The 12,573-nt window shown below is 46.2% G+C and overlaps 1 protein-coding gene and 1 non-coding gene across 4 annotated transcripts in view; both read right to left on the bottom strand.

Moving 5' to 3' along the window:
• Positions 1-2,281: 2,281 nt before the first annotated feature.
• Positions 2,282-2,353, bottom strand: trnal-caa. The gene has a single exon. It is a non-coding gene; the product is annotated as a tRNA-Leu (tRNA).
• A 5,292-nt stretch (positions 2,354-7,645) lies between these two features.
• sppl2 (signal peptide peptidase-like 2) overlaps positions 7,646-12,573 on the bottom strand; it is a gene marked incomplete at its 5' end in the record, with an annotated part of 42,023 nt that continues 37,095 nt past the window's right edge. Inside the window, 1 exon segment of one of the 3 annotated variants that reach the window (XM_042342682.1) lies at positions 7,646-9,312. In XM_042342682.1, the coding sequence (XP_042198616.1) occupies positions 9,121-9,312 (192 nt within the window). 3 annotated transcript variants of the gene reach the window in all.

Below are 12,573 nucleotides of genomic sequence, written 5' to 3'. Positions count from 1 at the left end.
ACAACAGATATAACACTTTATTGTGTATCAAGGCATCTCAAAGCACTTCACAGGATGTACTGTAAATAATAATAGTCCTTGCATTTGATATAACATCTTTGAGACGTCTCAAAGCGCTTCACAGAATATACTGTAAAGTGAATTGACTGTATTTTGTGGGTGAAACACGGCAGCCAATTGTGCACAGCAGCGTCCACAAACAATTGTGGATTAAGTGACCAATGTATTATTTTTTATTGAAGGAATTATTACCCATGGATCCGACAATCGTCTAACAACTGTTTTCCTGTGTAATGCAGAGTGTGTATTTTGTGGAGAACGCAGCACCCAATTTGTGCACAGCAACGTCCTTCAAACAGCCAATGGAATGAGTGACCAATTTTTCATTTGGTGGATTGTTGGCCATGTGGGAGAAAATCTCTCCTCTTTTTGGATAGTGCCATGGGTTATTTAACATCCACCTGAATAAGCAGACAACAGCTTGATTTAACATCTCATCTGAATGACGGTACCTCTGATAATGTAGCACATCCTCAGTAATGCATTGGCGTGTCAGGGTGGACTATATATGATTACAAGTCAAAACATGGGGCTTAAACCCACAATCATCTGACTCAGAAATGAAAGTACTACCAACTGAGCCAGGTTGACACATAGTGTTTGGCATGCAGTATAGCAAATGGATGGGAATACTCCCACCGTTTACCCATTGTGTGTTGTAATGGATGTACCTCTATTCCTTTCCCTCTACATAAAGAACCATGACAGGGATAATAATAATAATCCTTGCATTTGATATAGCGCTTTTCAAGTTGGGAGGACGTCCCAAAGCGCTTCACAGAACACATTGTAAAGTGAATTGACTGTATATTTGTGGGCGAACGTGGCAGCCAATTGCGCACAGCACTGTCCCACAAACAGTCGTAGATTGAAAATGACCAATTTATTATTGTTTTTGGTTTTGGAGGATTATTATTAGGCTCTGTGTGGAGTAAGGAAACTTGCCCGAGGTTTCGCCCTCTGCCTGGAATTGAACTCAGGTCTCTCCTGAGCTACAGGACTCCACTCTCAGAGGGATCTCCTCTGTTCCCTCTTCTGGATGACTTTGCACACCGGTTTTATGACTGTACATTATGGCTCCTTAAGGGAAACTGAAGGAAATCGCTTAGATAGCTGTGCTCCCAGTTACCTTTCTGAGGTTCGTCAATTATCTGATATCATTATGGAGTTCAGAATGGCATAGCAATCTGTCAAAAGTTTCTGAGTAGCTTGGCACACGCAGCCTATGCTTTCTAACTGCATAATTTGATGGCACTGGGAAACTTCAAGCCATTGGCCAGTCACCTTCTCTGTCAAGGGCTTGAACATTTAGGGCAGGGTGCTGATACTGTGACACAGGACAGAAAGGAAGCAGAGAGCACAGCTGTCAAAGGGATTTGCTGCATCTGTGGCCAGTTCAGAATGGTTGATGTTTGTTGTGTTACGAATGATTATAGCAAGGTACATGACCACAATATTGCTGACCATGAAGACTGGGACTGAGTTTGTGCGATGGCTGACAGTGTAGACTCAACAACTGAGTCTCTACAGCTGAAGATAAAAGCGAATTTAAGCTACAAAACACACAATCACTGCATTTTGTGGTATATCCTGTGAAGCAGTTTGAGATGTCTACCCAATATGAAAAGCAGCTATATCAAGGATTATTATTATTATTATGTCCAGCAAGCTGCAAAGGAAAGGATAGCTATTAGGCAACAGCAGAGGGAAGTTAAACTGTTACGAGAGCCTTCTTGGAGCAATGTAGAACCAGGGTAAAGATAACTTATAACTGAGAATGGAATGGGTCTAGGAAAGGTATTAGGGAAATGAAGTGGGGTCAGTGGGTTGCATCACTCCATAAGTGATCGTAACCACACAAGAACAATCCCAAGCCACTGGCTGAAGTTTATTGTTGGTCCCCCTTGGCTGATGCCAGTGTTGGACAAGTCCAGTGCTCTGCAACAGACCCATCAGGGCATCCTTCAGGACTGGAGGGAGAAGTAATAATAAATAATCCTTGCATTTGATAGCAATAATCACATTTTTGAGACGTCTCAAAACACTTCACAGAATGTACTATAAAGTGAATTGGCTGTACATTTGTGGGTGAAACGCAGCAGCCAAATCTGCACAGCAGTGTCCCACAAACAGCTGTGGATTGAAGTGTCCAACTTGTTATTGTTTTTTTTCTTGAGGGATTATTATCAGGCCTGGGGAGTAAGGAAACTTGCCCAAGCTTTTGCCCTGCCGGGAATCAAACCCAGGTCTCTTGCTTTTGAGGTGAGCGCTCTAACCACTGAGCTACAGGACTCTACAATTATGTGGTGTTCGGGTCTGACCCAACAAGCTGTAGCAAAGATCCATCTGCATGGTGGGGAATGTTGAGCAGGTGGAAGGTCTTAATGATCCAGTCAGCTGGTAGGAAGTGGGCTCCACACTGCATTGCCTGCTCATGGCAGGGACCAAAGAGGAAATCTTCTTGTGGAGGCGGAGGGCATGGCTGACGTACTGAATGAGGACTTTGCATTCTGTCTTTACAAAAGAAGAGGATGCAGCCAATGCCACAGTATTGGAGGAGACGGTAGGGAAATTGGATAAGATAAGAATAAATCGAGAAGAGGTACAAAGAAGGTTGTCGGTGCTCAAGGTGGATAAGTCACCCGGTCCGGATGGGATGCATCCTCGGTTACTGAGGGAAGTAAAGCTGGAAATAGCGGAGGCTCTGGGCACAATCTTTCACTCCTCCTTGGACACTGGGAGGTGCCAGAGGACTGGAGGGTTGTAAATGTTACTCCCCTGTAGAAAAAGGGGTAGAAGGATAGACCCGGGAACTACAGGCCAGTCAGCCAGACGTCAATATCCAGGAAAAAATAAATTTTCACTGAGAAAAATGTGTTAATAAAGGACAGTCAACATGGATTTGTTAAAGGCAAATCATGTCTAACAAACCTGATAGTTTTTTGATGCAGTAACGGAGAGGGTGGATGAAGGCAGTGCAGTTGGTGGTTTATATGGATTTTCAAAAGCGTTTGATAAAGTGCCACATAAGAGACTTGTAATCAAAATCGAAGCCCACGGTATTAAAGGGACAGTGGCAGCGGATACAGAACTGGGAGACAGAGAGCAGAGAGTGGTGGTGAGCGGTTGTTTTTCTGACTGGAGGGAAGTGCAGTGGTGACCCCCCGGGGTTGGTATTGGGACCACTGCTGTTTATGATCTATATAAATGACTTGGACTGGGGTATAGGGAGGACAATTTCCAAGTTTGCAGATGATACTAAGTTAGGAAAAGTAGTAAACAGTGAGGAGGAGAGTAGCAGACGGCAAATGGACATAGACAGACTGGTAACATGGGCAGACACGTGGCAGATGACGGTTAATGTGGAGAAATGCGAAGTGATGCAATTTGGGAGGAAGAATGAGGAGAGGCAATATAAGCTGATGGGACAGAGAGACCTGAGGGTCATATAGTAAATCTTTGAAGGTGGCGGACAGGCAGATAAAGCTGTTAAAAAGCCTATGGGATACCAGGCCTTATAAATAGGGGCATAGAATACAAGTCAGGAAGTTATGATGAACCTTTATATAAAGCACTGGTGAGGCCTCAGTGAGAGACTGTGTTCAGTTCTGGGCCACACTCTTTAGGAAGGATGTCAAGGCATTGGAGAGGGTGCAAAGGAGATTGACCAGGATGGTACCAGGAATGAGGGACTTCAGTGATCAGGAGAGGCGAGAGAAGCGAGAGTTATTCTTGGAGCAGAGAAGGTTAAGAGGAGACTTAATGGAAGTTTTCAAAATGATGAGGGGATTCGATAGGGTGAACAGGAGAAACTATTCCCACTGGTGGGTGGGTCGGTAACCCGAGGGCACTGATTTAAAATAGTTGTTAATAGAAACAGTAATCTAGTCAGTCAGTAATCTGTTTTACTCTTCTTTTCTCCCCAACTTTGAATCCAGTCTACGTAATCATAGGAATTTTCTGCCTTGCTTCATCCATCGGACTTTACAGTTGCTTGTCTCCGTTTGTGAAAAGAATTCCTTTCTGCGAATGCAGGTAACAAGTGTTCTTGGTCTGACAATTTTGTGATCAGAATGTGCTCAAGCCCGGTGTAATGTTTTCTCTTTGCTCTCATTTTTCACCAGGGTTCCAGACATGGGCCTCCCATGCTGCCACAAGCAGCCGCAGGTCCGCATGCTGCTGCTTGCCCTATTTTGTGTCTCCATCAGTGTGGTGTGGGGAATTTTCAGGAACGAAGACAAGTAAGCAAACCAGTGTTGGATATTTCCTGCTACAATAATTGTTAAAAGAAACAGGGAAGGTGAGGAGAAAGGTTTTTCACACAGCGAGTTGTTGGGATCTGGAATGCATCGCCTGAAAGGCCGGTGGGAACTGATTCAATAACAGCTTTTAAGACAGAAGTAGATAATTATTATGAGGACAAATTTGCAGAGCTATGGGGAGAGAGCGGGGGAGTGGGGTTGATCAGGACTATGGGGAGAGAATGGGGGAGTGGGGTTGATCAGGGCTATGGGGAGAGAGCGGGGAGTGGGGTTGATCAGGACTATGGGGAGAGAATGGGGGAGTGGGGTTGATCAGGGCTATGGGGAGAGCGCGGGGAGTGGGGTTGATCAGGGCTATGGGGAGAGAGCGGGGGAGTGGGGTTGATCAGGGCTATGGGGAGAGCGTGGGGGAGTGGGGTTGATCAGGACTATGGGGAGAGAGTGGGGGAGTGGGGTTGATCGGGGCTATGGGGAGAGAGTGGGGGAGTGGGGTTGATCAGGGCTATGGGGAGAGCGTGGGGGAGTGGGGTTGATCAGGACTATGGGGAGAAAATGGGGGAGTGGGGTTGATCAGGGCTATGGGGAGAGAGCGGGGGAGTGGGGTTGATTTAGAATCTCTTTTCAAAGAGCCGACACAGACACGATGGGCCGAATGGCCTCCTTCTGTGGTGTGTAATTCTATGATTCTATGAGGGTTTAGGTGGCCTGAGAGAAGAGACAGTGGTGGACAGTATAACACAGAGGCAGAAGGCAGCTACACTGGATGAGGAATGCGTATAAAAGGCAAAACAAAGGTTGTGATAAGGAAGTTCCTCCAGCAATATTATCCTGATTGATGTGTAGGTGTAGGGCTGCCCTGAGGGCTCCACTAATTCTCATTGTTGTTGCTTCACAAAGGAGAATGCACTTTGCAGCAGCTTTTGTAAATCCAATTCCTGTCTTGCTGCAGGGAAGACATTCCACAGGCCATCGGCCTTGTCCCACCCCCGCCCGCTGCCCCCAGCTGCAATTAACTAATCCAACCACATTTTACCCAGATTTCCAGAGACAAAAGCTGACCAAATTCTGAATGTGCAATGAACCTAATGTATTCTTTTTTTCTCTTTCCACCTGTGTGCTGATTCCTGGTCTTACAGGGGGAGAGCAGTTGGTACAATGGGCCTGTCCATAGATCTCACTCTTGATCACAAACTAGAAAGTGCTTAGGTTTTGATATAGGGCAAGGACAGGGTTGGTCTTGGTTGTGATGTTCTCCAGTGAAATAATCATGGCATAATGCCCCCACACCCAGTGCTAGGACCAATTATAGCTTCATGGCTGAGATTAGCACGGGCCAGGGAGGGAGCCTGGGATTCTGCTGGTCTGCATATCATTACACAATAGGCACCACCTTAACCAAGTCTCACATTACTTGGTATTTTGACAAATCAGGTGAAAAACACTAGGATCAATAGCTGGCTGTGTGACTGTTGCTCTCTCTGGTGAGATGTGGAAAGCACTGGACAGCCATTACCATCATTCAGGGGATGAAATGGAACATTCAGGAAATCTTCACTGTGCACTCAATGCAAGCTATAAAACTTTATTTGTCAATCATGTTCTTCACATCCAGACCTCAGTTCTTCAGGAGAAAATCAAGTTTGAATGAAACATTTAAAATAATGCACCCAAGATATTTGCCAAATTTAGAAAGATGCTCTGAAGTTGTTAAAATCCAGAGTGTGACAAAAATCCAGTCACTACTCACATCCCGTTATCGGCCAGCTTTACCTCGGATTCCCCAAACAGATCAGAAGCAGATGCAGAAGCCCCAACATCCAGCTTTTCCAATCACTTTAGTCACATCCACGAGTTCAAATCACTCACACAATGCACATAAAATGCAAAGGAGTCATTACAAACCATGTCGGACTGAGTATGCTGGGACATTCCTGGCTTGCAGGTTTCTTTTTCTCAGATGCAACCCTGTGCGAAGTACGCTATCTATATGCAAGATGTTGTTACTCTGATCAGTTTGGGTCCTGAGATGCTTTTGTCACAAACACACGTTGCAGCCTGCGATGAGCATGGAGCTGGTAGCAATAGCAGCCAGTCCGCCTCACACAATAAAGTCAGATTGTGATTTTGGATAACACTAGTGATTTGTCTCTAGTGGATATCTATCACAATGAAAAATCTAATTAATTATTTGAATCTTTCTGTTTCTTTTCCTCCTCCCCAGTGGCTGAGATGGTTCTGCAGCTCAGCTTTGTGTTGATTCCTGATCTCAAAGGAGCAGCAGTTAGTATGATGAGCCTCTGAACAGCAACCCCGTCCATACATCTCTCTTGATCACTAGCTAGGTGCTGAGGTTTTGATGTAGGGTGAGGACAGGGTTGGTCTTGGCTGTGATGTCCCCCACAATGAAATAACCTGCACCTCATACATAGAAAATGAGCACTTGGACGAGGAACCACCCACAGGGCACTTGGCACCCTTGGAATTCCCTCAGCACAGGTCAGTTGCTTCAGTGCAGGAGATACAAACAATCATCAAAAGCAAATATTTGCGGAACAATTGGGATGTGAAACGCCTGGGGTTGGGTTGAAATTCTTGCAAAGGTTTCATTTTAAACTCATGCCATTCTCAAGAGGGATAAAATAGTGACTTGGGGAGTAGAGATATTACAGGTTAAGTGAAAGGGCAGCACAGTGAGATTAAAAGATCTACCAAGATTACATAACTGACATATCTAAACTTGGCTTCCTTTCGTTCCTGTTTTCCTATAGTCCTATGAATGGGTGTGATTTGTGCACACAGAATCATTCAACAACAACTTGGAACTTATATAGTGCCTTTCACATCAGGAGGATGTCCCAACATTATTCTTGTCTGTGTATGCTCTGAGCAGCTGAGTTACACTGTATACTCTGGACATCTTACTTAATTGACAGCACAGAAGAATGGAATTCAGCTCATCATGCCAAACAAACAATACGTACACTGCAACCACAGTTATAAAACTCTCTTGTATTGAAGGTTCATGTGATCACCTTGGAGATGATCCTTACAACTGGTACAAGATGTCCGGGCAATAATAATAATAATCCTTGCATTTGATATAGTGCTTTTCACGTCTTCGAGACATCTCAAAGCGCTTCACAGAATAGACTGTAAAATGAATTGACTGTATATTTGTGGGTGAAACGCGGCAGCCAATTGCACACAGCAGCGTCTGTCCCACAAACAGTCGTGGGTTGAAGTGACCAATTTTTTACAACTAAAAGAGCAACCTTTGCAACAGAGTTTCTCTCATTGTGGAAAAGGGGCATTTTCCTGAATGATCAGCTTAGGGAATTCTTTATTTACTATAAACTGCTTACAAAAGTCGACAGGTATATTAACTGGTGACCATGGTCATCCCATACAGAACTACAATACCCATAATGCACAGCCAAACTCCTCTTAGCCAGAGCAGCAATAGACAACCTGTACACATGGATCTGCAGTCACACCTTCTAAAGCAAGATTTCTACCTGTCGTCTCTGTAAGTGTTGATGACAGAATTCTCTGTCGTCAACACTTACAGCTCATCCTCAGACATTCTTGGTCAGGTCCAACCACAAATGCTGTGGACATACTGAACTAGTGGATACTCTTCTTAATCTGGAGATTCTTGGTCCTGGCAAATGAGCCATATTGTGCACTGTGTCAGGCAAACACTGGCAGCTGGGTATTGCCAAACAATCCAAAATCGCACCATTACCTATTCCAATCACCTGCCTCTGTTTATTTAACGGCCATTACTTCTGCAATGTCAAATCAACAATCATTGGGTACATCCTAGTAAGGATTCCATAACTGGCTCACTAGCAGTCTCTGGGCACTCTGTTGTTATTTATTTTCTTTGGAGGAGCAGGGATCAGAACTGAACCTGATGAAGGCTTGGAGAGGTGCTGGGGTAAGGTGAAGGGCATTGCATGGTGAATGGAAGTGTGGCCAGGGGCTAGTTCCAGAGCGAGAAAAAAAATCACTGAAAATGACTTGCTCAGTGGGAATGGTTTACATGGGCTTAATCCAAGTGAAGAGGACACAGTGGGTCTGAGACTGGTGTAACTTTACATCTGATAGATTAGCTGGATGCTGGGTTGTGCTTTAACTGGATTCTTTCCATCTGCTCCCAGCAATTGAGCAGGCAGCATTCTCTGTGCACTCGCCCAGAGATGCTGGGACTCTATTGCAGGGAAAGAGATGGCAAATATCCATCAATCAGGATCTTTCTTCTCAAAACCTTTGTTTTGTGATGTTTCCCCGATGCCCTACCCAGTGAAAGCACACAGCTCAGGGCTGAGAAGGCGATGGATGAGAGCAGAGATTGAGCACCGCTGCACAGGCGTGCAAGCTTGGACAGTTCTGATCTACACTTCTGTAGCAGAGATGAGAAGAGTTGAAGGTATGAGGCCATTGATTAATACTCTAATGCTAATATCTGTGCGGCAGCCTGGATACACAACTGTGCTGTTCTCCCCCCCCGTATTATCACACACACGCTCACATAACTGGTGCTAAGTTTAAATGATTGCACCTAATATCCTTCAGAGAAGGACTAACCTAAACAAGGCTTCATCTGGTCACATGGTATCTTGTGCTAATGTCCTTCAGCTGTTCAGAGGCCATTATTACCCACCTGTCCTGACAGACAAGAGTGTTATAGTTCTCTCTTGGTGCTGTGTTTCACATGAGATGCATAATGTGGATCTATTTACTTTCATATATATTGGCTACAAGTAGATTAGAGACTAATGTTGGGTGGCCAACATTAGGAAGGGCTAGTGCCATGATGTGCCACAAAGGATTCACACGTCTCCGCTGTGCTGGGGGAGGTGGTTTGGACTGGCTGTAACAATGTGTTGCTCAGGTTGTTCTCTGGGTCGGGAGGAACCAGGGTCTGGTCAAGCTGCTGAACCGAGCCGTCAGGGACTGAGGCGACTGGCTGCAGAGGTGGCTCTTCCTGCGGAGGTTAGCATGAGTTAGTGCAGAACATCAATGTGAATAGTCACTACAGTAAAAACATATTGAAATCCAAGAGTAAATCATTCCATTCTACTTGCGAGGCAAATATTAATCTTACAAATTACAATAACATTGACTGAAATTGCAATACACAATATAATTGACATTTATACAGTGCCTTTCATGTCGGGACGATGTCTCAATGTGTTTGGTACTGCTGGCTGGACATCCAAGCTTGGATTAGGAGCTGAGGGAGGTGGGGAGAGAAAAGCTGACCAAAAGCACGGTCAAAAAGCCAGATCTTGAGGTGGCTCCTAAACAAAAGGAGGAGAGGAATGAGTTGGAGGGACAGGGAAGGATGGAGTTCAATCGGAAGCCATTTTTTTATGTAGATCAGGATGGCCCAACCTTTTGGCTGCCGCGGCCTGGATTCCCTATTTGAGAAAAGTCCCTTCCAGAAACACAACAAAATTTACACAACGCCTTTTTCATCTTGGAAGCACATGTGGGAGTCAATGGAGGTGGGATGGGGAGGGGAAAAGATGACCGAAAGCGTGGTCAAAGATTTAGATCGTGACCTGCCTTGAAAGAGGGGAGGGTGCGAGTTGGAGGGACTCTAGGAATGGAGCTGCAGAGAGTGAGGGCAAAATGTTGATGGTGGAGCAGATGGGGTGGGGGGACATGAAGCAAGCTGGTGTTTGTTGGGCAAAGGGAACAGCCAGGTCAGGAGGTTGCAGAGGTGGGGATAATGAAGGACGTAGAGGAGTTTCTCATTGAGGAAAGAGGGAGCTTTCTGTGAGGAAATTGAACAGCCCTTCGTTTGATGTTTGTCCTCGCTCCCACACCCGCAGTAGCTGAGGGAGGCTCTGATTGTCCTGACAATGAACCCTCACTTCTCTCTGAAGTGCTCCGGGACTCTACCCTGCGAGAAGGGCGCTATATAAATGCAAGCAGTTGTTATTGTTAATATTGCCTCTCTGCTCTCTCGTTTTGTTTCACTCTCCCCCCCTCTCTCAATACTCTCTCTCCTTCAATCACTCGCTCTCTAAAACCTTTTCTCCTTCTCTCATATTCTCTGAATTACTTACTCTTACTCCCCTTCTCACACCCTCTCACTCTCTTCCCTCTCACACTCCACCTCGCACCCCCTCCCCATATCACTCACCCCTCTCTTCTCATCTCTCTTTCCTTCCCTCTCTGTATTCCCTCAAATTCTCTCAATCTCCGCTGCTATCTGTTTCTTCCTCTCCGCCTCACCCTCACGTTCACTCCCTCCCCCCTCACAATCGCTCTGTCTTCCCTACTCTTAATCTTTCTCTGCTCTCTCAATCACTCTTTCTCATAGTCTCTATCTCTCACTCACGCCTCATTTCTTACCTCTCTCTTACACACACACTCTCTCTCCCCCACTCTCTCTTCACCAGGGATGGAGGGAGTGGAAGTTGGAATGTTGGAAATGGTCTCGGGCCTGATAAATCACCCACTGAGCCGCATCTGCCACTTGGACCACACTGATGTAGATGTTTGCTCCTCCAAGAAGCCATCCACCCTAATCCCAAATTTCCTGCTCAAGGAAGATGTTCAAACTCTCACTTTATACTTATCAACTCTGCTCTAACAGCCACCAAGGCAAATCTAAATCCAGTTGTTGTTCTGATGGAATACAAACGTAATGAACAGTGTTAAGACAGAGAGGGAAAGTCACACCAACAACAACTTGCATCTATATAGCGCCCTTCATCTGGGGTAGCGTCCCGGAGCGTTTGACAGTGGCGGAATCTGACCCCGAGCCAGGGGGAGAGGGAGGTGACTGTAAGCACGATTGAAAATGAAGGTCTTCTGGCAAGACTTGAAAGTGGGGAGGGAGGGGGCAAGGTGGAGGGATTGAGAGACACAGTTCCAGAGTTTTGGGGAGTAGTGGCTGAAGGCACGGCCACCAATGGTAAAGCGGAGAAGATGATGAACAAACAGGAGGCTGGAGCCAGCTGAGGGGAGGCAGCGAAGTGGGGGAGTGGGGGGGTAAGCAGATCGGAGAGGTAGGCAGGTGCGAGGGGATGAAGGGATTTGAAAACAAGTGAGAGGATCTTGAAATCGATCCGTTCGGTGATTGGGAACAAGGACTGGTGTGATGGGGGTTCGGAGTTTTGTGTGAGTGAGTATCGGGCGGCAGAGTTTTGAATGAGTTGAATTTTGTGTATGGTGGAGCTGGGGAGACCAGCGAGGAGGGTATTGGAATAGTCCAGCCAGAAGTAACGAAGGAGTGGAGGAAGGTTTCGGCTGCTTTGGTTGTGAGGTACGGACGGAGGTAGGCAATGTGATGGAGATGGAAAAAAGCGATCCTGGTCAAGGAAAGGATGTGGGGTAGAAAGGAAAGCTGGGGATCAAACCTGATGCCTAAGTTGCTCACGGGTTCAGTGAGTCTGAGGGAGAGCCTGGGGAGGTTGAGGAGCTCAGACCCGCAGGAGAGGAGACCTTGACGGTAGCCAAGGAGTATGGCTTCCATCTTGCCGACATTCAGTTGCAGGATATTTGCGCTCACCCAGGCCTTGATGTCCGTCAAACAAGCTGACAGGACATCAGTGGACTGGGAGTCGCAGCTGGAGGAGAAGTAGATTTGGGAAAAAGATGGTGGAGGGCTTGGAGGAGGGGAGACTGATATGAGAGGAAGTGGTCTGAAATGGCCTTGTTTGTGATGAACAGACAAGAGATGTCTAGGCCATGAGTGATGACGAGAGAAAACACAAGAGTGATGGGCACTCAAAACCCACATGGACGCGGGATAGGGAGACAGGGTTGAGATGGGTCTGAAGTTTGTGAGGTTGGAAGGATCGAGGGTAGGTTTTTTAAGGAGTGATGACAGCGGTTTTGAGAAGGAGTGGGACAGAGCCTGGGGAGAGGGACTGGTTGATTGTGTCAGCCAGCAGTGGGCAGAGGAGGGAGTACAAAGGGGTGTAGGGTATGGGCTGTGGTAGGAGGAGAGGTCGGTGAAGGAGGCAAGTGGGTGTGGTAGGCGACATGGAGGGAGGCAGGAGAAGGAGGCAGTCAGGCGGATGTTGTGGATCTTAGAATTAAGATCCTTTCACCCATCGTTCCCAGCTCTTCCTTTTCCCTCTTTTTTAAACAGTGACATTTGCCCCTCTCCAGTCCTCTAGGACAACAGCAACAATATATAATAATGGCTAAAGTAGACAACAACAACAACAACAAGATTCCATTTATAAAGCGCCTTTCACGTCAGGAGGACGTCCCAAGGCGCTGC

This window comes from Callorhinchus milii, unplaced genomic scaffold (genome assembly GCF_018977255.1).
Source record: "Callorhinchus milii isolate IMCB2004 unplaced genomic scaffold, IMCB_Cmil_1.0 Scaffold21, whole genome shotgun sequence".
Taxonomy (NCBI): Eukaryota; Metazoa; Chordata; class Chondrichthyes; order Chimaeriformes; family Callorhinchidae; genus Callorhinchus; species Callorhinchus milii.
The sequence above is the reverse complement of the archived record's forward strand: the minus strand, read 5'-3'. Positions and strand labels throughout refer to the sequence as shown.